The 27,879-nt window shown below is 37.0% G+C and overlaps 1 protein-coding gene across 1 annotated transcript; it reads left to right on the forward strand.

Annotated features, from left to right (window-relative positions):
- Nucleotides 1-799: 799 nt before the first annotated feature.
- jakmip2 (janus kinase and microtubule interacting protein 2) lies at nucleotides 800-27,703 on the forward strand. Its single transcript, XM_067375640.1, has 21 exons — nucleotides 800-928; nucleotides 2,392-2,889; nucleotides 3,110-3,319; nucleotides 5,338-5,436; nucleotides 5,672-5,818; nucleotides 8,079-8,219; nucleotides 8,304-8,357; nucleotides 8,493-8,615; nucleotides 8,738-8,866; nucleotides 10,190-10,273; nucleotides 10,460-10,522; nucleotides 14,712-14,810; nucleotides 14,905-15,003; nucleotides 15,090-15,143; nucleotides 15,267-15,332; nucleotides 19,182-19,250; nucleotides 19,588-19,665; nucleotides 22,123-22,326; nucleotides 24,288-24,353; nucleotides 24,624-24,697; nucleotides 27,601-27,703. Exons 1-20 carry the CDS (start codon nucleotides 800-802, stop codon nucleotides 24,672-24,674), a joined length of 2,463 nt encoding a protein of 820 aa, XP_067231741.1. The 3' UTR covers nucleotides 24,675-24,697; nucleotides 27,601-27,703.
- Nucleotides 27,704-27,879: the final 176 nt, after the last annotated feature.

Genomic DNA, 27,879 nt, shown 5'->3' on the forward strand with positions numbered 1-27,879 from the left:
AAAACAACTTCAACCACAGGGACATAGAAGTGCCTGAAGCTTGAGACATCTTTTTATTATTATTATTTACAGATCATTGCATTACAGTTTAAATTGTCTGAACTATTGCTGCATGATTCTGGTTAAATTGAGAATCACAATTCTCCCACAATTCTAAATAGACAAATAAATAATTTAACATAATTTACCAGAGGTACTGATAAAAAATATTAATTGCTGCAGTCTATTTAAAAATATTTAATTAGTTAGAATGAATTATTTTTTAAAAATCGGGTTGAATGAATGATTCAATGACTCACTCATAAAGACTTCACTTGTTTCATTACTGGATGAATCAGCATTTTTGAACTAAATCTTTTGAATCAATGATTCAATAACAAATACATTATTAACAGTCACTTGTCGCCACCTACTGGTGTAACGATGTAATTGACACAGTCTTTATTTGAAGCACAAAGTCACTTTCAAAAGGAGATTTGCTCTATTTTGATCCCTACCATTCCAGTATAATTTTGTCAAAGGTGAATCATTGTCATTCAGGAACTAGATCGTGTGGGTGTTTGAATCGAGATCGCAATCTTTTAATGATTAATCGTGCAGCTCTAGTCTACAGTGTGCATGCTTAGTTGAGCCTCTGTTATTACTGTTACTGTAAATCATAATAGAAATTTGTGTTACCATTTACACCCACAGGTATTCTGACTGCAAGGATAATGAGGAAAAGACGGAACTGGAAATGACACTGTAATTTGAAGTGATGGACAATAAGAGTGTTTGAGGAACCCCTACATCTGACCCAATGGCAAAGAAAGGCCGCGCCAAGGGCGAGAAGCCTGAAGCGCTCATCTCTGCCTTACAGGCAGCCAATGAAGATCTCAGGTCTAAATTAACCGATATTCAAATTGAACTGCATCAAGAAAAATGCAAGGTAGGCAAATTTACATAGGGTACTAGTGAATCTGAAGGTGTAGCATTCACAATGAATGAACCTTCATAGGTACTGATTTCTGGAGTAACAAACTAAATAATTAAATCTGCTTTACTATATTTGTCCACCTGGAACATATATTGGCTAAATGCAATATTACTAAAAACACTACCATTGTGGCATCCAAGATAGCACACGTACATCTGCAAGATGTCTATTAATGATCACTTCATCTGGAAAGCATCTGCTGTTTACAAACATCTGATAAACGTCTTTAAGATGTCAGTTTTACATATATTGTAAATCATAAACATCTTAAAGACATTTTCTAAAAATCTATTTGACATGGAAACGTCCTATAGACGTATTGCAGATGAGCAAACACTCTGAAAGATACGTCTTCCAGATGTAAATACACTCACATCAAATAGATGTCTCTGAGATGTACGCATGCTATCAGGGATAGATATCACAGGTACATCTGTATAATGTCTGCTAAAGATATGTTAATCTGGAAAGCATCTGCTGTGTAAAGACATCTGATAAACTTAGAAAAAGCAATTTTACATACATTCTAAATCTTAAACATTTTAAAGACATCTTCTAAATGTCTATAGGACATCTAACAGGAAACACCCAATACAGATAGCACATGTACATCTGCAAGATGTCTGTTAAAGATCACTTCATCTGGAAAGCATCTGCTGTTTGCAAACATCTGTCAGTTTTACATACATTCTAAATCATAAACATCTTAAAGACATTTTCTAAATGTCTATTTGAAATCTGACAGGAGACGTCCTGTAGACATATTGCAGATGAGCAAACCCTGATAGCACACATACATCTCGGAGACGTCTATTTGATGTGTGTTTATGTCTGGAAGACGTATTTTTTAGAGTGTCTGCTCATCTGCAATGCGTCTATAGGACGTTTCCTGTCAGATGTCAAATAGACGTTTAGAAGATGCCATTAAGATGTTTATGATTTAGAATGTATGTAAAACTGACATCTTAAAGACATCTATCAGATGTTTGTGAACAGCAGATGCTTTCCAGATTTTTAACAGACATCTTGCAGATGTATGTGTGCTATCTGGTAACACTCTAAAAAAATATGTCTTCCAGATGTAAATACATGCACATCAAATAGATGTCTCTGAGATGTACGCATGCTATCAGGGATAGATATCACAGGTACATCTGTAAGATGTCTGCTAAAGATCTGTTAATTTCAAAAGCATTTGCTGTGTAAAAACATCTGATAAACTTCTTAGAAAAAGCAATTTTACATACATCTTAAAGACATCTTCTAAATGTCTATATGACATCTAACAGGAAATGTATTGCAGATGAGCAAACAGTCTAAATACATCTTGCAGATGTATATGCAGACATCAAATAGACGTCTCCAAGATGTACTTGTGGTTTCAGGTACAGCTATTCATGAACTAATTTCTGCAGGTGACCAAACTGGAGCGAGAAAAGGTGCAGGAAGGCAAGCGCATTCGTGAACAGGAGCAGCATCGGCACACTGCGGCGCTGACAGAGCAACGGGCCCGCTGGCACGAAGAAAAGTTAAAGGAACTCGCTGCGCTGAGGGAATCGCTAACACGGCAGCATGAACAGGAATTAGCCCGCACAGCTAAGATTAAAGAAGGCGAGATCCAGCGCTTACGGACTGCTCTTAGTGCGCTGCGCGATGGCAGTGGCGAGAAAGTACGTACTGCGCTAACGCTAGAGGCCAGAGAGGAAGCCCGTCGATTCTTTGACCAGGAGCGCGTAAAGCTGCTGCAAGAAATAGCAGAGCTGAAGTCTTCTAAACGGCAGACGGATGAAGCGCTTAGTACTATGATTATAGCCGACAAGATGAAGGCAGGTGACTTGCGCACTGAACATCAAGCGCACCAGGAACAAATAACCAAGATCAAGTGGGACTGTGAGCGAGATATCCGTCGACTGGTAAGCTATCATTCTTATTCCAAAGGTAGACATGTCTAATAACTTCTGTGGTCACATGAGGGGTCATTTAAGATTTCATATTACGTACTTCTGGGGGGTTCTGGTATTATAGGTCTAGATCTGCATAATGTTGTAGTGGTAGGTGCTAACTACCGAAGCTGACAGGCCAAACCCTGACCACTTTGGACTAACCCAGTGCTACCTTTGTTAAAATGTCCAGGTGGATGAGATCAAGTCAAAAGACAGAACGATCTTCTCGCTGGAGAAAGAGCTGGAAACAGCGACAGGCTTCGTGCAGAAGTTGCAGCTACAGAAGGATGCACTTGATGAGCAGCTGTTTCTGGTCAAAGAGGCAGAATGCAACCTGGGTAGCCCAAAAAGAGAAATCCCCGGCCGCGCTGGTGATGGAGCAGAGCATTGTGGGAGTCCGGTAAAGAAACGTTGTCAAATCTACAAATGCACATGCACATACGCAAATGTACATTCGAATACGCAGATGCACATGGTGTAAGTCATTGCAGTGTTAAACATGTAGTCTACAACTTGAAAACTAAAATTTTAAACACTTTACAGTCTTCACTGCATAAATTATAATTAAAATATAGATGAATCCTTATTAAAGCTACAGTTTTCTCTGTTTTTTGATTAACATTAATGACAGACATCACAACAACTTATTAGGCTGCTGTCACTTTAAAGGGATAGTTCACCCAAAAATGAAAATTTGATGTTTATCTGCTTACCCCCAGTGCATCCAAGATGTAGGTGACTTTGTTTCTTCAGTCGAACGCAAATTATGATTTTTAACTGCAACCGCTGCCGTCTGTCAGTCAAATAATAGCAGTAGATGGAAACTTCAACTCTAACAGTAAATAAAACTTGCTTAGACAAATCGAAATTAAACCCTGCGGCTCGTGACGACACATTAATGTCCTAAGACATGAAACGATCGGTTTGTGCGAGAAACCGAACATTATTTATATAATTTTTACCTCTAATACACCACTATGTCCAACTTCGTTCAGCTTCCTGTTAGTGAGGTCAAAAAACGCGTTCTGGTGACGGAAGTGATGTCTTGCCCATATACTTCAATGAGCGCGAGACATCACTTCCGTTGTCAGAGCGCGATCAGACCTCACTAACCGGAAGTTGAACGAAGTTGGACATAGTGGTGTATTAGAGGTAAAAAATTATATAAATACTGTTCGGTTTCTCGCGCAAACTGATCGTTTCGTCTCTTAGGACATCAATGTGCCGCCACGAGCCGCAGGGTTTAATTTCGATTTTGGACTTGTCTATGGAAGTTTTTTCGACTCTTATTGTTCAAGTTCCCAATCACTGCTATTATTTGACTGACAGACGGCAGCGGTTGCAGTTAAAAATCATAATTTGCGTTCGACTGAAGAAAAAAAGTCCTCTACATCTTGGATGCACTGGGGGTAAGCAGATAAACATCACATTTTCATTTTTGGGTGAACTATCCCTTTAAGACCTGCTGCTGCCAGACATGACACAGATCTGACGTGCATCTCATTTTCTCAACTTTTTAAGTTCATTTAAGACGTTATTTAACTCATTTAAGACTGCTCGTATGAGGATATTATGTGTGTTATAGTTTGTTCAAGTGCGAAAGAGAACTCGAGTCTGGCGTGTATCTTTCTGTGCACGAGTCGTGTTTGTCACACAGACTATCGAAGGCCAAAAGGTTCAAAAACATTTGAACACGTCAACAAACATATAATATGTGTATTTCACGTGTGTTTAATGTTTGAAATACGTTTTGAATATGTGCAAAATACACATATTTTATGTGTTGTTGATGTTAAGAGTCAAATTTTTGAACCATTTGGCCTTCCATATCACAGGCAGCACATTCTTGTTTGTCTTGTGCTGCTCGAATGGTTTAAAAGTATTTGTGTGAATAAGAGCGTGATCATATAATGTAACGCTAGCCAAATTATGACAGAAAAAACGGATGCTGCGTAATTTTGCATTAAATATTTTTTATGTGTTAAACTGAAAAAATGAATTGCATGCATTAATGCGTTAGCAGCACTAGTTAGCAGATATTCTAATACTCTAATAACTGCTAGTTAACATGCAGTTGCAAAGTTACTTATACTGTTGCTATTAGAATGTCTAAAGTTTAACATTGAAGTAAAGTGTTACTGACTGTAAGTATCGACAGTATATCATTTTACGTTAAGAATAATTAAGTGTTACTGTTAGTAAGACAGCCGGTTGAATGTCTTAAAAGCAAGTGCTCTTTCTCAGTAACAGCCACACACAAACACTAATGCTTTTGTGTGGTACTGTGCCAGCTTTGTTCCCAGTTATTATTGGTTATTATTGTAAACATTTTACATTACTGCATAAATTTTCCTTTATTGTGTCAAGCTTGAAAATGTTAAATGTGCAGTGCAAATGTAACTTTTGAATGTCTTTTAGGACATGAGAAGAAACCAGAAACGCATGAGTGAACTTAAAGCCACCATTCGTAAGCTGGAGGACCGTAATTCAATCCTAGTGGATGAAAGAAATGAGCTGGTATGTTTTAATGGATCTGTCATTTAGAGTTTTCCTGTACACTTAGTGTTGCAGTGAAGGATCATTGTTATTATTTATTTATTTTTTTTTTAAAGCTGTGCCAACTGTGGAATTATTGTTTGGTAATACAGGTTTATAAAAAAAGTATGCATCTTCTTTTATGTGTGGTCTTGGAAACATTTCTCTTTTCATGTCTTTTGTTTTTGAATAATTCACTCTGATTTGCTCCTCTCAGTTGAAGCGTGTTCGGGAAACAGAGAAACAGTGCAAGCCGTTACTGGAGAGGAACAAATTATTAAATAAGAAAAATGACGAACTGAGCCAGTCCCTCCAGAGGATGGAGGATAAACTGAAATCCATAACCAAGGAGAACATGGAGATGGTGAGTTCCTATTTTATTTACTATGGCGGTTTCACAAACATATTAAGCATATTAAATATCAAATAAATGAAACATAGTAAATAATAAAAACTGTTTTCAACATCGGTAAAAATAACAAAGGATTCCTGAGCACTAGATCAGCATATAAGAATGTATATTATAATATTTGACAATGTTACTATTTTTATTGTATTATTCATCTAAAAAATGCAGCCTTGGTAAGCAGAAGGGACTTAATTATTCCAAAATTTGATCAGTTGTGTACTTAATTATTATTGTTATATACAAAATACGAACCCGATTCCAAAAAAGTTGGGACACTGTGCAAATTGTGAATAAATACAAATTTCAAATTTCAATTTTTTATTCAGAATACAACATAGATGACATATCAAATGTTTAAACTGAGAAAATGTATTATTTTAAGGGGAAAATAAGTTAAAAAAAGTTGGGACAAGGCCATGTTTCCAACTGTGTGGCATCCCCTCTTCTTTTTATAACAGTCTGCAAACGTCTGGGGACTGAGGAGACAAGTTGCTCAAGTTTAGGAATAGGAATGTTGTCCCATTCTTGTCTAATACAGGCTTCTAGTTGCTCAACTGTCTTAGGTGTTCTTTGTCGCATCTTCCTCTTTATGATGCACCAAATGTTTTCTATGGGTGAAAGATCTGGACTGCAGGCTGGCCATTTCAGTCCCCGGATCCTTCTTCTACGCAGCCATGATGTTGTAATTGATGCAGTATGTGGTCTGGCATTGTCATGTTGGAAAATGCAAGGTCTTCCCTGAAAGAGACGACGTCTGGATGGGAGCATATATTGTTCTAGAACTTGGATATACCTTTCAGCATTGATGGTGCATTTCCAGATGTGTAAGCTGCCCGTGCCACACGCACTCATGCAACCCCATACCATCAGAGATGCAGGCTTCTGAACTGAGCACTGATAAAAACTTGGGTTGTCCTTGTCCTCTTTAGTCCGGATGACATGGCGTCCCAGTTTTCCAAAAAGAACTTCAAATTTTGATTCGTCTGACCACAGAACAGTTTTCCACTTTGCCACAGTCCATTTTAAATGAGCCTTGGCCCAGAGAAAATGCCTGCGCTTCTGGATCATGTTTAGATATGGCTTCTTTTTTGACCTATAGAGTTTTAGCCGGTAACGGCAAATGGCACAGTGGATTGTGTTCACTGACAATGTTTTCTGGAAGTATTCCTGAGCCCATGTTGTGATTTCCATTACAGTAGCATTCCTGTATGTGATGCAGTGCCGTCTAAGGGCCGAAGATCACGGGCATCCAGTTTGGTTTTCCGGCCTTGACCCTTATGCACAGAGATTGTTCCAGATTCTCTGAATCTTTGGATGATATTATGCACTGTAGATGATGATAACTTCAAACTCTTTGCAGTTTTTCTCTGAGAAACTCCTTTCTGATATTGCTCCACTATTTTTGGCCGCAGCATTGGGGGAATTGGTGATCCTCTGCCCATCTTCTGAGAGACACTGCCACTCTGAGAGGCTCTTTTTATACCCAATCATGTTGCCAATTGACCTAATAAGTTGCAAATTGGTCCTCCAGCTGTTCCTTATATGTACATTTAACTTTTCCGGCCTCCTATTGCTACCTGTCCCAACTTTTTTGGAATGTGTAGCTCTCATGAAATCCAAAATGAGCCAATATTTGGCATGACATTTCAAAATGTCTCACTTTCAACATTTGATATGTTATCTATATTCTATTGTGAATAAAATATAAGTTTATGAGATTTGTAAATTATTGCATTCTTTTTTTTTTCACAATTTGTACAGTGTCTGTATATAATAATGCTTCTCTCCATAATTTGATAATCATTGGGTGATCACTTTTTGAACCTTTTGGCCTTCCATATCAGAGACAGCGCGTTCTCATTTGTCTTGTAGGTCTTATGATCATGCACTTATTCATGCAAATGCTTTTAAACCATTCAAGCACCACAAGACAAATGAGGTTCAAAAGGTTCAAAAAGTGATCTCCCAATGATTATCAAATTATGGAAGGAAGCCCTTTTTTATAACAATAATAATTAAGTATACAACCAAATTCTTCAAATTATGAAGAAATTATGGCTTTTATCCATAATTGGATAATCATTATGTGATCACTACAAAATGCTTGGAAACATCTCTTGCAAATTTTAAATATAGTGTTTACTGCTTTGTTTTTGGAATTCTGAGAGCAGAATGCATTTATCCTGTTGTATTATTATTGTTTTGTTGTGTTCAGAAGGAAAAGATTACATCCCATCCTCCACTGAAGAAACTCAAGTCTCTGAATGATCTGGATCAGGCCAACGATGATCAAGAGATTGAGTTCCTCAAGCTGCAAGTGCTAGAGCAACAGAGTATGATCGATGATCTGACACGAGTGAGTACTTCCTGTGAACATGAGACGTGAGAAGTGAGCACTGAACACCCATGTATCACATCTTTCTTCTGCTCCATGTTTCAGGATAGAGAAAAACTCTTGAGAAAGAAGAGGCATAAACGAAGCAGACCTATAAAGGTGAAGTGTAACTTTCTCAGTCCTGCTTTCAAAACATCGCAGTCTGTCTTTTAACTTTTGGCTCAACCAGTGATACTGAAATTCCATGATGAAGTCCATATTTACCCAAAATTCATCTTGTCGTTTCCCATGCAGAGGCATATTGTTGTAGATACATTCTATGGGTATGATGAAGAGTCTATGGATTCGGAAACTTCCTCAGTGGCTTCTCTGCGCATGGATCGAACCCCAGCCACTCCAGACGAAGATTTAGATGAGGTGAACATTTAGGAAGATTAACTATTAATTTCAGTTCCTGCATTTATGCCAAACTTCCTCTGTATGCTGTGTGTTAGGCATTATTTCTCATGTTCATTATTTCTCATGCTCTTTTTCTTAAGGGTCTAGCGGCTGAAGAGTCCGAATTGCGGTTTAAGCAGTTGACGCGGGAATATCAGGCTCTTCAAAGAGCCTACGCTCTGCTACAGGAGCAGAAGGGAGGCATGCTGGATGCTGAAATGGAGGCTAAGGTATTCCTGAACTGATGTCTGTGCTGTAGATAATTAACATTAAACAGCGTACAGAACTTGGTAAAAGACAAGACACTGATTTCATTTGTTTTTGTTTTGATTTGAGCAGATAAAAATGCAATTCAAACTTATGGTAAAATGGTAAATATACACCTCTTCTTTGATCATAATGTCTACAATTTCTGTTTTTAGCCAATCGAAATTTCATAATATTTGTGAAAAGAAAACCTTATTATGTAGTTATTTCTTAAAGCAAATAAGCAGTGAAGCAGTTTTGTTAAAATATTATAAATATTTGAAACAAACTTTAACGAGCCAAATCAAAGTCATGCATATATATATATATATATATATATATATATATATATATATATATATATATATATATATATATATATATATATATGTATATATATATACATATATATATACACACACACTGTGTCATACAGAGGACTCCTGAAGTACCCTTACCCTTATGATTATGTGTCAAGGTCAGTTATAATTATAATTTTGTATGATATGACAAGATTAGTTCCAGTTGTTAAATGTCATATGCTAAAACCCCAAAACATTAAAGTATTTATAAATTAATAATCAGTGATATTTGGAAAAAAAGCTTGTAAAACTTTTTCCATACCATATAAAATCAAAATGACCTATGGAAGCTCGTTTCCGCCACTTAATAAAAACAATAAAAAAAAGTAATGCCGACATTTTACTCACAATTCTGACTTTATTTCTCAGAATTGTAAGATTTAAACTCGCAATTGCAAGTTATTAAGTCAGAATTGCCTTTTTCTCGCTATATGCATGTTTTTATCACATAATTCTGTCTTTTTTCTCCCATTTGAGTTTATATCATGCAATTCTGACTTTATTTCTCAAAATTGCGAGATATAAACTCACAACTGCAAGTTATAAAGACAGAATTGCAAGATATACACTTGCAATAACATATGCATTTGCATTTTATATATGTGTCTGAATTGCGTGATATAAACTTGCAATTCTGAGAAAAAATATGTTTTAAAAACGTGTTCTGAGAAGAAAAAGAGTCTATATCTCACAATTCTGACTTAATAACTCGCAATTTTGAGTCAGAGTAAAAAAAAAAAACCTCATGGGAAAACCCTAAAACAAAATCCAGCAATTTTTTGTGCTTGAAATTTGAAGAAACATACAGTAAATACAGCTGTGAATGAGCTTCTGAAAAATAGTGTACTCAGAAAAACACATTGCTGTTACATTGAACCCACAGGCATATATAGCTCATAGTCAGGTAAAGTACTCTTGTATTTCATAGTGATTTCATGTTTGTAGGCTCATGAGCAGCTCCAGGCAGACACTCAGAGGTATAAGGCTAAAATCGAAGACCTGGAAAAAGAGCTTGCTGTAAAAGGACAGGTAAAAGTCTTTCTATTGGTATTAGTGATGCAAAATTCACACACAGTGACTCATAATTTAGACTTAAATATCTAGTGTGGTATTTATCTTGCTGAGAGTTTCTCCATACTTACAAACTGATTTTTACTAAGTATCAGTCTGGCACAGGTATGGCTAATTCCCACATCATTCCTCTCTTCCTCACAGGACTCCAGATGGGTGGAGGAGAAGCAACTGTTCCTCAGGCGCAATCAAGAGCTGCTGGATAAGGTGTGTGTACATGCTGTCTCCTCAACACTGTGAGGAGGAACAAAGCAATGATAAACTAAAGAGATCATTCCCTTAATGTGGTGCTTTCATGAGCCTCTGCAGGAAAAGGGCAACAATAACTGGAGGTGACTCATAATGTACAGTCATTATTGTAAAATAAACCTTGACAGTTACCAATTACAAACAAGTCACTAAACGCCATCATTTTTCATCAAACGTCTGGGTCTCACTGTATATTATGTGTCTGTAGGGTAGATTTAGGGGCAAGTTTAGGTTTAGGATCAAGAGTGTAATTATAAATCTAGTTCATTCAGGTACTTGTAAGTACAGTGTAATAACATATGTTAAAATATCTGTATCATGCTAATGAATTGTATCGAATTCACAAGTTTGGGAAGATTTGATATTTAAAATTAGTATTTGGAATATTTTTTAAAGATTATTTTTAAAGTGTTTTATGCTCACCAAGGCTGCATTTATTTGATCAAAAATACAGTGTGATAACATCAGGGTACAATACAAACTGTAATTTATTCAAAGCTGAATTTTCAGCATCATTACTCCAGTCTTCAGTGTCACATGATCCTTCAGAAATCATTCTAATATGCTGATCTGCTGCTGAAGAAACATTTCTTGTTATTATCAGTATTAAAACAATTGCTGCTTAAAACTATTGTGGGTACACTGCTATTCAAAAGTTTGGAGGAAGTACAATTTTTTTTAATTACTGTTAATCAGCAAAAATGCATTACATTGATCAAAGGTGACAGTAAAGACATTTATAATGGTACAAAATATTTCTATTTCAAGTAAATTCTGTTCTTTTGAACGTTCTGTTCAACAGTTCTTTTCATTGTAATACTATTTCACAGTTTTACTGTTTTTATTGTATTTTTTATTAAATAAACGCTGCTTTGGTGAGCATATGGCACACTTGGTAAATATGAACAAAGAAGCCTATGAAAATAAATCTGTATTTTTTATCCTTTTGTCCAACAAAAATCTAAATTTTCATTCAAGTAAAACAATTGAAAATGGGGGGAAATCTCTTTATGAAATAAATGTTTTTCTCTAGTTCATGTTGGCCATGATTAATGGCAGCCTTTTATTCAATACTTTTTGCAACCTCCTTTGCCAAGATAACAGCTGTGAGTCCTCTCTTGTAATACCTGATGGGTTTGGAGATCAGAGATCATTCCTCCATACAGAATCTCTCCAGATCCATTTTGATTCACTCCTCTTCAGTTTTCTGTAGTGTTCAGGACTGGGATGGTCATGGCAGAAGCTTCATTTTGTGCTCAGTGACTCATTTTTGTGTTGGTTTTGATGTTTGTTTTGGATAATTGTCCTGATGGAAAATCTGACCATGGCCCATTATTGGATTTCTAGCAGAAATGGCCAGGTTTTGATTTTTTATCTGTTGGTATTTGATAGAATCATACATGATGGCATGTATCTGAACAAGATGTCCAGTACCTCCAGCAGAAGAATAGGCCCACAACATTAAAGATCCAGCAGTATTTTTAATCGTACACATGGGGCACTTTTTATTCCAGTTTGCACTAAAGCCATCTGGTGGGTTTGCTGCCAAAAAGCTATTTTTTTTAGTTTCATCTGACCATAGAAGCCGGTCCCGTTTGAAGTCCCAGTGTCTGACAAGAGATTGTTTTTGGAAGAGCGAGGAGGATTTTTCTTGAAACCCTCAAAAACAGCATGTGGTGATGTAGGTGCTGTTTGATTTTTTTTTTTGATTTTTTTCGATGCTGTCTGACCTCAAGACTCAACTAATCTCTGCAATTCTCCAGCTGTGATCCTTGAAGAGTCTTTTTCCACTCAAACTCTCCTCCTCGCTTCACGTTAAGACAACATAGACACATCCTCTGCCAGGCAGATTTGTAACATATTTAGTTGATTAGATCTTCTTAATTATTGCCCTGATAGTGGAAATGGGGATTTTCAATGCTTTAGCTATTTTCTTACAGCCACTTTCTATTTTGTGAAGCTCAACAATCTTTTGCTGCACATCAGATCACTGTATTCTTTGGTTTTACTCATTGTGATGAATGATTAAGGGAATTTGGCCTGGATAAACAATGCAGATTCATTTTTACAGCCTTTTTAATCATATTTACAAAGGAGGCCAATAATTCTGACCATAATGATGAATGGATGGGTGGGTGGGTCTATGGATGGATTTGGATGGATGGATGGGTGAGTGGATGGATGGATGGATGGGTGAGTGGATGGATTGATGGGTTAATGGATGGATGGGTGGATGGATGGGTGGGTGGGTGGGTGAATTGATGGATAGATGGATGGATGGGTAGGTAAATGGATGGATGGATGGATGGATGGATGGGTGAGTGAGTGGATGGATTGATGGGTGAATGGATGTGTGGATGGATGGATGGGTGGGTGGGTGGGTGAATTGATGGATGGATGGATGGATGGATGGATGGGTGGATGGATGGGTGGGTGAATGGATGGATGGGTGGGTGAATGGATGGATGGGTGGATCTATGAATGGATTGATGGGTGGATGAATGGATGGATGGATGGGTAGGTGAATGGATAGATGGATGGATGGATGGGTAGGTAAATGGATGGATGGATGGATGGATGGATGGATGGATGGGTGGGTCTATGGATGGATTTGGATGGATGGATGGATGGATGGATGGACGGGTGGGTGAATGGGTGAATGGATGTGTGGATGGATGGATGGATGGATGGATGGATGGGTGGGTGGGTGAATTGATGGATGGATGGATGGATGGATGGGTGGATGGATGGGTGGGTGAATGGATGGATGGGTGGGTCTATGAATGGATTGATGGGTGGATGAATGGATGGATAGATGGATGGGTAGGTGAATGGATAGATGGATGGATGGATGGATGGGTAGGTAAATGGATGGATGGATGGATGGATGGGTCTATGGATGGATTTGGATGGATGGATGGATGGACGGATGGGTGGGTGAATGGGTGAATGGATGGGTGGGTCTATGGATGGATGGATGGATGGATGGATGGGTGGGGGGGGTTGGTGGATGGATGGATCGATGGATGGATGGATGGGTGGGTGGATTGATGGATGAATGGGTGGGTGGATGGATGGATAGGTGGTTGGATGGATGGATGGATGGATGGATGGATGGATGGGTGGGTGGATGGATAGGTGGGTGGATGAATGGATGGATGGATGGGTCGGTGGGTAGGTGAATGGATGGATGGATGGGTGGGTCTATGTATGGATTTGGATGGATGGATGGATGGGTGGGTAAATGGGTGAATGGATGGATGGATGGGTGGGTCTATGGATGGATTTGGATGGATGGATGGGTGGATGGATGGATGGGTGGGTGAATGGGTGAATGGATGAGTGGGTCTATGGATGGATGGATGGGTGGGTGGATGGACGGATGGATGGATGAATGGGTGGGTGGATGGATGGATGGATGGATGAATGGGTGGATGGATGGATGGATGGATGGATGAATGGGTGGATGGATGGATGGATGGATGGATGGATGGATGGGTGGATGGATGGATGGGTGGATGGATGGATGAATGGGTGGGTGGATGGATGGGTGGATGGATGGATGAATGGGTGGATGGATGGATGGATGGGTGGATGGGTGGGTGGGTGGTCGGGGGGATGGATGGATGAGTGGTTGGGTGGATAGATGGATGCGGAGAGATTTGTAGGAGACTAGGTTGAAGATCCAAGCACAGTTTTATTGAGTGTAATCCATGATCATAATCCATAAAACAAGCATAAGGTCAAAACCATGGGCAAACAGTCCAAACATAAAACAACGTCCAAGACACAGGCGACCAGGGAAATCCAGGGAGACAAGCAGAAGACAAAACAAGACACAGAGAACTGTGATAACGCTCAGAAATGCAGTAGTGACACATACAAGACTTAGCAATGAATGACTGAGTTGACCAGGCTTATATAAGGTGAGCTAACGACACTAATGAGACACAGCTGAAAACCATCATGGAAGATGAGGCTGGGCAATGAATTATGGGAAACGTAGTCCTTGATGGAATGGCAATGAACAAGAGGGGAGTGCCCTCTGGTGGACAACCAGGGCACTCCAGCTGCTTATCATGATAAAATGAAAGTCTTTCATATACTCCATTAGTCACTTGACAGTATTTTGATGTTTCTTTGACAGGTTGAAAAGTTGGAGAATGAAAATGGAAAGCTGCAGCAGGAACTACAGGACTCTAAAGATCAGAATGAACTGCTGGAGTTTCGCATACTTGAGCTGGAGGTTTGGGCTCCATCTCTGTCTTCTAGTTTACTCATGGGGTTGGGGGTGGGGTAATGGTGTAAGTGTGTAACGTGTGTTTGATGTGATCTGTCAGGAGCGTGAGAGGAGATCGCCTCCATTTAACCTTCAAATCCATCCTTTCTCCGAGGGAGTGAGTGCGCTACAGATCTACTGTATAAAGGAGGGAGTGAAGGTAAATATGAAGTCATAAACTGGCGCTTTGCTTTCAATAACAGTAAGAACACATGACCCAGTTCTGCTGTCATCTGCTCTCAACAGGACGTGTGTATACCAGACCTCATCAAGCTGCTGGATATCCTCGGGGATAACGGGGTACGTCACAGTCCACAATCCATTCAACATTTTTTTTTCTTACTACCATGGGCTAGATTATTAGCAGAATTAAAGTTGGTGTTGTAGTGTAAATGCACAGTATGTGTTTATGGTTTTTTGCAGAACTTGAGGAATGAGGAGCAGGTGGCCATTATTCAAGCAAGCACTGTGCTGTCTCTCGCTGAGAAGGTACGTGGTTGCCTCAACAGCATGTTTCAGGTTATATAAGTATACTATAGAGTAGGGCTGTACGATTAATCGCAATTCATTTTCGATTTCAATTTTGGCTTCCAATTATTATGAAAACAAGATAATCAGCCGAATAATGAGTGTTGTAAAATACAGTCTACTGTTGATAAACTGTGGGACGTGCTTGATATTAAACAGTGTTATTAAAAGTGCATTAATCCACAAAAGAGACATTTCGGAGATGAGTCGGAGCCGAACATGGATAAGCAAATATCACACAAAAATGTCAAAATGCCTTTTTTGGGAGTGTTCATGTAAACACAGTGGGTTATATCTTACGAAACATACACAGTTGAGAAAGAAACTGCATGTGTAACAGTATATTGGATCCGTGCAGCTCTTAAAGTGACAGCAGCCTAATAAACCTGCTGCAGTCTGTCATTAATGATAATCAAACAACAAAAAACTAAGGAAAATCACTCATTGATCTTGACTGAATAACTTAAGTTGCTTTAATAAGGATTAATCTATATTTAATGTGTACAGTAAGAGTATGCAGTGGTATTTTACATTTGATTATTCATTTTTTTGTTGTAGGCTATTACTTATCAGAATACCAATGTTAGTACATCTTCCTGAAAAACTTAAAACACTCTTGGACCCTCTTGGAATTGCTCTGTTTATTATTATTCCACTTCTTCTTCTTCAAAATGAATCATTTTTGAGGACCTAAACATGCTCGAAAACTCATGAAACTTTGCACACGCATTAGAACTGGCGAACATTTACATCTGATATGGGTTTCAGAATTAGGTGTGGCAAAATGGCTTGATAGCGCCACCTATAAAATTTCAACAAAGAGCCCCTTTCCTCTACGTTTCACAAATGTGTATGAAATTCGGTATATACATGTATCAATACCTACAAAATAGTCTCTTGGAGCGAAGGAAGTCAACAGCCAAAATGCTTCTGAAATAAATGCAGTCAAACGTTACTAACTCTGGGTCACTGAGAATGAAAATGATGCTTAAAATTGTTGACTGGATCTAGGAAGTGGTGGATAAAGTACTTAAAAGCCATACTTGAGTAAAAGTATAGATACCTTAACAGAAAATGACTTTGGTAGAAGTTAAAGTCACTGTTTAGAATGTTACTTGAGTAAAAGTTTTAAAGTATGTGATATTTTTTGTACTTAAGTACGAAAAGTATTTTTTTGTTTGTATTAAAGGTACAATTTGTGATATTTTTTTTCCGCTAGAGGTCGCTAGAAGCCTATTCAAAACAAAGGCGTAGTTTGATGACGCCAAGTTTTAGAGCGGAAACTTGGGACATGTGGTCTCCATCTCAACGGACCGTGCAAAAGAATAGGGATTGGAGTCTGGAAGAACTCATGTTCGTGGATGCGATTATTAACGTTACTGTAGTATGAAGCAGAGCAGGACTGAGTGTTGCGGGAGCTGAACGAGGAGCTGGAGCGATTGATCAACACACGCCTCACGAGCAGCGGGACTTTTATTATGACACAGTCGCCGGCGCCGCTTCCGCTTTTCCGGTCATGAGTTTCCGGGAGCTGTCCTTGTCGACAGAACCAGCGGCAGATGGTAAACAGTAATTATGTTCCATAAATAAGTAACACAATCCACCATAAAACGTGCAAGAAGTAAATAAGGAACTGCTTGAAGCAAGCTGGTGGTTTGCTGGACGCTAGACACTACTTCCGCATTTGTCCACGGCACTGTTGTCATGTGGTTTCTACGTCAGTAAAGGCGGTAACAAAGGTAACTGACGTCATTGACAGGCGACTGCACTGCCCCGTGTCACGGTTTAGAATGGGAATTTTCTCATGATTTACAAGTAGTTGAAAACATTAGAGATATTGTTAGTAATCAGCTGGACAAAATATATAACACTAGCCTAGTGGTATTTGGATATTTTACTGCAAAAATTTTACAAATTGTACCTTTAAACGTTCTGAAGTATTGAAAATAAAAGTACAAGTAAATGTAAAATACAAAAGGAGCAAAAAAATATTATTAAAAATTGTTTTAAACACAGTTTGAGCAGCAAGATTGTGTTCAGTTTTAGAGTTTTAACTCTTACATTTTGTTTTCTTTGAATAAAAAAAATGGCAAAATGCTTATTGTAAGTTTTAAATATAAAAAATACTAATATATTAATTATACATTGATCGTTCATGTTAATTCATAGTGCATTATAACTAATGTAAGAGACATCTTTAAAATGTTAAAATGAATGTTGAAATTAACAATGAACAATACTTTTATTAACCTTATTTAATGTTACAAATAGACTTTTTTTGTAAAGTGTTTCCATTTCATATAAATCCAAACAGTCATGCTTAAAAAATACCATTTTACACACAAAGGCATAGCATTGGTCTATTATATGTACACTTTCACACATTATTTGCCTCTATTTGATTATTTTCTAATCAAAATTTGTTACAGTGCCGATAAAAAAAAGAACTGAAATCGAATACATTTCTGATTTGTTATGTTTCTGTCTCTGAATAATGAGGATTTAAATATACAACTTCGCTGGATAACGAATGCATTACAGTGAACAAATGGATATAAACTAATGCAAATGAATGATAACAATCGTGACATTAAACAGTTGGTGTTTTTGTTACATGGTTTTAACCGCTTGAGATACTACTAATGTTAGCATCCTCTCAGCCTCGACGGCAAACATACTGCTGTTCTCCACTAATGCAGCATCTACTCAACAAACTAATGACTTTATAATGAAAACATGTACTGTAATATAACATACTGTTTTGTTGTCTATGTATTAAATCCGTTTTTGAAGTGTCCCGCTCTGTGCAGTGCGCAGCCTCACGTCACGTGTCAAAACAAACTCCACGAGGCATCAGTGATAGTTTTATTTCGCCTCTAGAGGTCGCTCTCGTACTGTATAATGACAGCACACTCTTCTCAGCCGCTCCAGCAAAGGATGCAACCCGGAAAATGAAATCAACTGCGGTCGTGCGAGCACTTGTTTGCAGTCTGTGTTGTTCCGACTTTATTTTGTAGTAAGTAACAAAAATGCTTTGGAAAATGTATCGGAGTAAAAGTATACATTTTATTTAGGAAATGTAGTGGAGTAAAAATAAAAGTTGACAGAAATATAAAAACTCAAGTAAAATACAGATTCTCCCAAAAAAATACTTAAGTACAGTAATGAAGTATTATTACTTCATTACATTACACCACTGGATCTAGGCTTCAAGATATGCTATTGGTCAGTATATACGAATCTTGACTTAGGAATGGTGAGGATGGGTGAGTTATAAAGGGAACAGATCTCAATTTAAACCAGAGATTGATTGGATTAGTGAATAAATATATGACTGGGTTTAGTACTTGCTTTTTAGGCAAAACAATGAAAGATGAAATCTGAAGCTATTGTGTCATACATAATGTGATTTGCATTATGATATTCCTAGAAGTCATTTATGATGAAATCATAATGAATCTTACATCACTTTGCTGAACAAATTGCTTCATATCAGCTCTAGAAATCATACACTGAATAGCACTAAACTGTTCATAATAGTTTTTTGCGTTTTGTTTCATAATAAATGTCATTTCTATAACCTTTTTGCTGATTCTTAAAGTGTTACATAAACAGGACAGGTGACATGTACGATCTACACGATATACATAGACGTAAAAAGTAGCCAGTCTCAGTTTTAATTGTCATATTTGAAATTAGCCCATCAAAATACATAATAAATAGCACATTTTATTTCTGAAGCTTCTACAAATTGTAATTATTTGCATTGAAGAAATCACAGTATGTGTGTTTTTGTCTGTTGTCATGTAGTGGATTCAGCAGATTGAAGGAACAGAAGCAGCTCTGCATCAGAAGATGATGGACCTGGAGCTTGAGATGGTACAAACAACAAGTCTTATCTTTACACATTATTTGTCTTACATACAGTACCGGTAAAACATTTTATAAAATAACGTATGAAATCATTAAGTAACAACCAAATCTTAAACATCACTCAGCTGCAGTCATTTCTAGCTCTCAACAATCAGTTTGATATATTTCAATCTGGTTTCCGCTCACATCACAGCACTGAAACTGCTCTAGTAAAGTGACCTTTTACTCTCTGGTGACTCAGGAAATCTCTTTATTCTCTTATTAATTGACCTCAGCTCAGCTTTTGATACTGTCTAAAGACATAAAAGTGATACTTATAAAAGCACTGACTGTTGACTTACAGGAGATGTTCTGCAAACAAAAGGGATATCTGGAGGAGGAGCTGGACTACAGGAAGCAGGCGCTGGACCAGGCTTATATGGTACAATATTGCTCCATTTTCAGCCATTTATTCCTTTTATAAACTTCAGTGAAACAATTACTATGATGTTTTGTTTTAGAAAGTGCTGTATGCTGTTGTAATTCTGATATTTAGTGTTTAGTTTAATACTTTTCTGAGTCTGTTGTAAAGTGGTAAAATCTTCATCTGCTAATGATGTATCATTTTTTAGTGTTTTTGTATGATCTTTAATTTGGAAGTCCAAAGGATTTTCATTATAGTGCCACGAAAGTCTTGTAAAACTTCACCTGGACCAGTTCATTTCTACAACAATAGCCACCAACGTTTCATTTGTTATAAAAAACATTTTGGCAGTGCATTTTCTGCATTGGTGCTCTAAACCATGAACCAAACCAACCATCTCCAACCATTATTTGATTTTAAACAAAAAAGTAAAAATTTGAAAAACTACTGTATATGGTTCAACTTTAAATTAAGTGTCTTTAACTACTATGTACTAACGTTTAAATTAATAATTTGATACAATGCACCCACCCACCATTTGGTACAATACACTACATACATGTTTTTACATTGTACTTATATTCAGCAAAATACCTGCTTATATAATTAATAATTAATTTCCTTCCCTTACACCTTAAAGGGTTCGTTCAGCCACAAATGAAATTTCTGTCATTAATTACTCACCCTCATGTCGTTCCAAACCTGTAAGACTTCCATTCATCTTCGAAACATATGTGAACAAAAGCCTAAATTCAGTCTGTTCATCATATGAAGTGATTGAGTCTCTTCAGAAAAATTGGACTAAACCACACAATTCATATGATTCGTTTTAAGATCTCTTTATGAACTTTTTTAAGCAACAAAGTGTCAGTTGCATTGGGTTTGGGACGACATGAGGGTGAGTAATTGATGACAATTATTTTTTTAATTTTTAGATGAACTAATCCTTTAATATATATATATATATATATAGTGTGAGTGTCTATGTATATGTACAGGTGCTGGTCATATAATTAGAATATCGTGAAAAAGTTAAATTTCTTATTGTAAATTATTTTAAAAAATGAAACTTTCATATATTCTAGATTCCCTACATGTAAAGTAAAACATTTCAAAAGTTTTTTTTTAATTTTTTTAAAATTTTGATGATTAAAGCGTACAGCTCATGAAAGTCCAAAATCCAGTAACAAAAATATTAGAATATTTCCTAAGATCAATCAAAAAATGGATATGCAAAACAGAAACGTTCAAGTTCTTTAAAGTATGTTCATTTGTGCACTCAATACTTGCTCCTAGCACAAATTACAGCATCAGTGAAGTGTGGCATGGAAGTGATCAGCCTGTGGCACTGATGAGGCACTACTGAGCCTTCGGATCATCTGTATCTTGAAAATATCCCATAGATTCAGGTCAGGCATGTTGGCTGGCCAATAAAGCACAGTAATATCATGGTCAGCAAACCACTTGGAAGTGGTTTTTGCACTGTGGGCAGGTGCTAAAGTCCTGCTGGAAAAGGAAATCAGCATCTCCATAAAGCTTATCAGCAGATGGTAGCATAAAGTGCTCCAAAATCTCCTGGAAGATGGCTGCATTGACTTTGCACTTGATAACACAATGGACCAACACCAGCAGACGTCACGGCCCCCCAAATCATTACTAACTTCAGAAACTTCCCACTAGACTTCAAGCAGCTTGGATTCTGTGCCTCTCCAGTCTTCCTTCAGACTCTGGGACCATGATTTCAACATGAAATGCAAAATTTACTTTTATCTGAAAAGAGGACTTTCGACCACTGTTCACTGTCCAGTTCTTTTTCTCCTTAGTCCAGGTAAGATGCTTCTGACGTTGTTTCTGTCTAAGAAGTGGCTTGGTAGTCCTTTTCCTGAAGATGTCTGAGTGTGGTGGCTCTTGATGCGCTGACTCCGGCTTCATTCCACTTATTGTGAAGCTCTCCCAAGTGTTTGAATCGGCTTTACTTGACAGTATTCTCAAGCTTGTGGTCATCCCTGACGCTTTTGCACCTTTGCCTTTCTTCCTTCTAGTCAACTTTGCATTTAATATGCTTTGATACATCACTCTGTAAACAGCCACCACATTCAGTAATGACCATCTGTGACTTACTCTCTTTGTGGAGGGTGTCAATGATAGTCTCCTGGACCATTGCCAAGTCAGCAGTCTTCCCCATTAGTGTGGTTTCAAAGAACAAGAGATACCCGGAATTTATACTGTAGGGATGGTCATTTAATGGAACTCAAATGTAAATATTCTAATATTTTGAGATACTGGATTTTGGACTTTCATGAGCTGTACGCTCTAATCAACAAATTAAAAAAAAAAAAAAAAAAACTTTTGAAATGTTTTATATATATATATATATATATATATATATATATATATATATATATATATATATATATATATATATATATATATATTGCAAGACAACCTAACCGTTGTAATGTGTGTGTGCAACAGCAAATCCAGGAGTTGGAGGCTACCCTGTACAACGCATTGCAGCAGGATAAAGTGATCAAATACGGAGAACCTCTGGACGAGCTGCAGAAGGATGAGTTACGCTCGGCCGTGGAGAAACTCCGCAGACAGATGCTGCGTAAGAGCCGAGAGTATGACTGTCAAGTGCTGCAGGAGAGGATGGAGCTGCTCCATCAAGCCCATCAGGTACTATTCAAACAATAAAACAACTCACACCAGTTTCTTTTTTAAAAATCTATTTTTAATTATTTTAAATAATGTAGTACATTTAAATGTATGTGTCATACTTTCAAGAAGACAGGCCACAGAATCCTATTATTATAAAGTTGTTGTTTTTTTTTTCTTAAAATTTGTTGATGTGTTTATATGTAAGGACGGGAGGAAAATCTAGGAGATCCAGTTTCTCTGTGATGTACTTGAGGGCATTTTCTGGCATGGCTAAATGTATGTATCAAATATGATACATCAGGCTTTTGAGGAATGTTTATTTGCACATCCCTCAATCATCATTGTACTGATCATCAGATATTCATGTTTTGTAGAATGACCCATTTATTAATTAATTATACCAAATGCAAGAAGAAGAGTGCAGACAACGTCATGAAAGTCACAAAGTAATCCACTGAACACCTTCAGTAACCTAAATCTGCCACAGTAGACATTATATGATAGTCAATAATAGTTGGAAACATATCTGGTAACTGTAATGCAAACACTATAAAAGATAGTTAAATGCTTGTGCAAGGTGCTTAAAGTGCCTAAAGTACTTGAATTTGACTTTTTGAATTTTAAGTCCTGGACAAAACCCTTGAAAACAGACATATTTATGAAAAGGTACTTGAAAACTGCTTGAAATATTAAAAGACAATATAAATATGTTATATTACTCATTTATTTCTGAGTATATGATACAGCTTTCATTCTTCAGATCAATCATATATTCAGTTTAAGTGACTAAAGCGATATCTTTGTCATAATATTCGTTCAATGGTTAAGGTGATTTCTTATGACTGACAGCGCTGGTCAGTGGATTAATCTCTTTGGAGTGAAGCGTCAGATTCAGCTTCACGCCGAAGCCGCATTGCTTGTTGATTGAGCCATATCAAGTGTTGTTCAAAGATAAAATAATTTCCTTGTTTACAACCTTGTTTCATTCCAGAACACTCTAAAATGCTGGGTTGTTTCAACCCAAAATTGGGTCAAATATGGACAAACCCAACTGTAGGGTTAAAATTTTAATTTAAAATTTCAACTCAGTTGTTGGGTTTTGTCAGTTTTTCTTTTTTTTTTTTTTTATTTACCTAATTTTGGGTTGAAACAACCCAGCATTTTTTTTTTTGAGTGAATGAATCAGTGTTTTTTAATGAATGGTCTACTAACTCACTCTTAAAGTCAGTCCCTTGCCGCCACCTATTGGCTTAACTATGTAACCTGCGCTGAAGTTGTTGATAAAACCCCATCAGACCAATCCTCAATAACAATTGCACTAATATTATAATATAAAATATTATTTACTGAACAATAGTAGCCATTATAAACTTTGTATTTATCCCATAATTAAAGTTTCCACAGTCATTGCTTACTTTGCATGTGCTGCACTTCATTTGTACCATTTTGTTTTATGAGTATATTTTTATTTATCTATTTACCGTTTTTATAATTTAAAAGATAATAAAGATATTGTTTGATACAGTAAGTGAGATCTCTGATTGTAGTCCTTGGAAACCAAAAAAAGTCCTAGAAAATAATTTTGCAGTATCCGTAGGAACCCTGTAATAACCACTCATACTTGTTTAAATGTGTTGGTTCTGTGTGATGGATGTTGACCCGATGCAAAAGCTGTAATATACAGCAGAGGGCAGCAGATTATCAGGAAATACCAAATACTAAGAATATTGTAAAACCCATGTATTTTTTTTCAGTTGTGATTTCAACTAGTGGTCTAGTAGACTTTTGGACACCACTGTATTTATATATGAAGTTATTGTGCACTGTAGTTAATGTACTGTAGCATAGGAATCACTGACCTCAGCTTTCTCTAACCTGTTTGCAGCGAAATTACTTAGCAAACAATAACATATCGAACATAATCACACCGCAGAGGATATTTGAATGCAGTGTCTGTGATGGTGTTTCTCTCAATACAGAGGATCAGAGACCTGGAAGATAAGACTGACATTCAGAGGAGACAGATTAAAGATCTAGAGGAGAAGGTAAGACAGATTTATAACATCTCAGTCGCTGTAGTTACTAGCTGTCAGCCAAATGATTTACTGAAGATGTTCTGTCAGAATGATCGAGTCTCCTATTGTTTGTTCTAATATTGATGTTGCTCTTTTTCCATCCTTGCTGTAACCTTAATTAACGCATCTCTTTCTTTCTTTCTTTCTTTCTTTCTTTCTTTCTTTCTTTCTTTCTTTCTTTCTTTCTTTCTTTCTTTCTTTCTTTCTTTCTTTCTTTCTTTCTTTCTTTCTTTCTTTCAGTTTTTATTTCTCTTTTTATTCTTCTCTCTTGCCTTTATTCTTTGGCCTTGATGTCTGTGACATCTCCTGCAGAGGTGAGTGTACAATCCTTTTGGCTTCCTTGTATTCATTCTTTTCTAGTGCCAAGAAGTTTTTTGACGAAAATATATTAATTTATTCAGAAAGCCAAGTTTTAGACCTTGACTGAGACTAAACTATTGTAATAAGGTTCATGAGTCACTAGGAGTGTAACGGTGCATGTACAGACGTCACGGTTCGGTTCGACGAATACAGTCAGTCACAGGTGATCAACACTCCAATCCAGAAGGGGGCGCACGCGGTAATGCAAACTAGTTGCTTATTAGCATGAATATTATTGATTAGGATATTGGCTGTTTATTAGTACTTATAAAGCATATATTAATGCCTTATTCTGCATGATCATATTCTACATTACATAATTCTACCCTATACCTAAACTTAACAACCTTAATAAGCAGTAATTATGGCTTTATTGAGGCAGAAGTTAATAGTTAATAGTGAGAATTGGCCCTAAAACTAAAGTGTGACCATGTTTCCTACTGTACCGAAGTCGTACCGAACCCTGACCCCAAAACCAAGATACGTGCCAAACCATGACTTCCGTGTACTGTTACACCCCTATGAGTCACTAGATGATGCTGCTGAGTACATTAGTAGCATTACATGAATCATAACATTTATTGAGTGTATATTGAAAGGGAGCTATTGCAGTTTTATCAGTTTACTTATTTGCCGTCTCTGCAGCAGTTACTTGCACATAAGTAATTCAGTATGTATACTTCCTTTAAATGATTTACCTGTTATCCTGTCATAAATCATAAAACACAAATATAACATTGGAGTAATAATAGGTGAGTTACATGACCACAAAGCAAATAATGCCTTCTTCAATCTTGTGTCACACTACATTTTTCAATAAATTTTTTAAGGGTGCTCTAGAATTAAAAATTGAATTTATCTTGGCATAGTTAAATAACAAGAGTTCAGTACTTGGAAAAGACATACAGTGAGTTTCAAACTCCATTGTTTCCTCCTTCTTATATAAATCTCATTTGTTTAAAAGACCTCTGAAGAACAGGCAAATCTCAACATAACACTGACTGTTACGTAACAGTCGGGATCATTAATATGTACGACCCCAATATTTGCATATGCCAGCCCATGTTCAAGGCATTACACAAGGGCAGCTGGTATTAACGTCTGGATCTGTGCACAGCTGAATCATCAGACTAGGTAAGCGCACAAGAACAATAGCGAAAAATGGCAGATGGAACGATAATAACTGACATGATCCATGATATCATGATATTTTTAGTGATATTTGTAAATTGTCTTTCTAAATGTTTTGTTAGCATGTTGCTAATGTACTGTTAAATGTGGTTAAAGTTACTATCGTTTATTACTGTATTCACTGAGACAAGAGCCGTCGCTATTTTCATTTTTAAACACTTGCAGTCTGTATAATTCATAAACACAACTTCATTCTTTATAAATCTCTCCAACAGTGTAGCATTAGCCGATAGCCACTGAGCACTATCAAACTCATTCAGAATCAATGTAAACATCCAAATAAACACCATACTTACGCGATTAGACATGCTGCATGACAAACACTTTGTAAAGATCCATTTTGAGGGTTATATTAGCTGTTTGAGCTTTGTTTATGCTGTTTAAGGCAAGCGTGAGCTCCGTGGGTGGGAGCGCGAGATTTAAAGGGGAAGCAGCCTGAATTGGCGCATATTTAATGATGCCCCAAAATAGGCAGTTAAAAAAATGAATAAAAAAAAATCTATGGGGTATTTTGAGCTGAAATTTCACAGACACATTCAGGGGACACCTTAGACTTATATTACATATTTTAAAAAGACGTTCTACGGCACCTTTAAACAATTTATAATTCACATTTATAAAATGACTGAAACAAACATGTTAAATTAATTTTTTCATAATATCTTTAGAATTTACAACTTGCACCAAGTAATATTGTTCATTATCCTAATTGTAGGATTTTAATGGTTCCAGCGTGACAACTTGATGTATGTTAACTTAAGAATTAAAATTTCCTGATCATTTACTCACTCCCATGTCTTCCAAGATGTTTTTGTCTTTCTTTCTTCAGTCGAAAAGAAATGAAGGTTTTTGAGGAAAACATTCCAGAATTTTTCTCCATATAGTGGACTTCACTGGGGTTCAACGGGTTGAAGGTCCAAATGTCAGTTTCAGTGCAGCTTCAAAGAGCTCTACATGATCCCAGACGAGGAATAAGAGTCTTATCTAGAGAAACGATCAGTCATTTTCTAAAAATAAATAAAAATGTGTATACTTTTTAACCACAAATGCTCGTCTTGCACTGCTCTGTGATGCACATTACGTAATCATGTTGGAAAGGTCACGCATGACGTAGGCAGAAGTACCGACCCAGTGTCTACAAAAGCGAACGTGCAAAGACTAAGTCAAACGGCCTTTACAAAAAAAGGTAAAACAATGATGTTGGATGATTTTGAAGTTGGAGGAGAAAATAAGAAGACGTTTTTCGCCCTGCCGTGGTACTTCTGCCTACATCACACGTGACCTTTCCAACATGATTACGTAACGCATGGTGCATCACAGAGCAGTGCAAGACGAGCATTTGTGGTTAAAAAGTATATACAGTTTTTATATTTTTAGAAAATGAGTGATGGTTTCTCTAGATCAGACTCTTATTCCTCGTCTGGGATCATGTAGAGCTCTTTGAAGCTGCACTGAAACTGACATTTGGACCTTCAACTGTTGAACCCCAGTGAAGTCCACTATATGGAGAAAAATCCTGGAATATTTTCCTCAAAAACCTTCATTCCTTTTCAACTGAAGAAAGAAAGACATGAACATCTTAGATGACATGGGGAGAGTAAATTATCAGGAAATTTGTGAACTTATCCTTTAACTGATCTCATTTTTTATCTTTGTGTGTACACAGGATTTGAAGCAACCCGGAGCTGTCGCATGCAACTGCAGTCGTCCGGTTGTAACAACTCAAGGTGTATTACTGGCTGTTATGTTTTGCTTGTGTGGAAGTGGGAAATACAAAGTTGATGATGGATTTTATTAGGATCATCTGCACTGGATTTGATTAAACCTCTGTGGAGAACCAGGACAGAATGCTTGAAATCACACTTACAGATCAATACAGGTGTGACGAAAACATAATCATCAACCCAACTAGAGGATTATGGATTATCTCTGCCATGCAGGGACC

This window comes from Chanodichthys erythropterus, chromosome 22, assembly GCF_024489055.1.
Source record: "Chanodichthys erythropterus isolate Z2021 chromosome 22, ASM2448905v1, whole genome shotgun sequence".
NCBI classification, from domain to species: Eukaryota; Metazoa; Chordata; class Actinopteri; order Cypriniformes; family Xenocyprididae; genus Chanodichthys; species Chanodichthys erythropterus.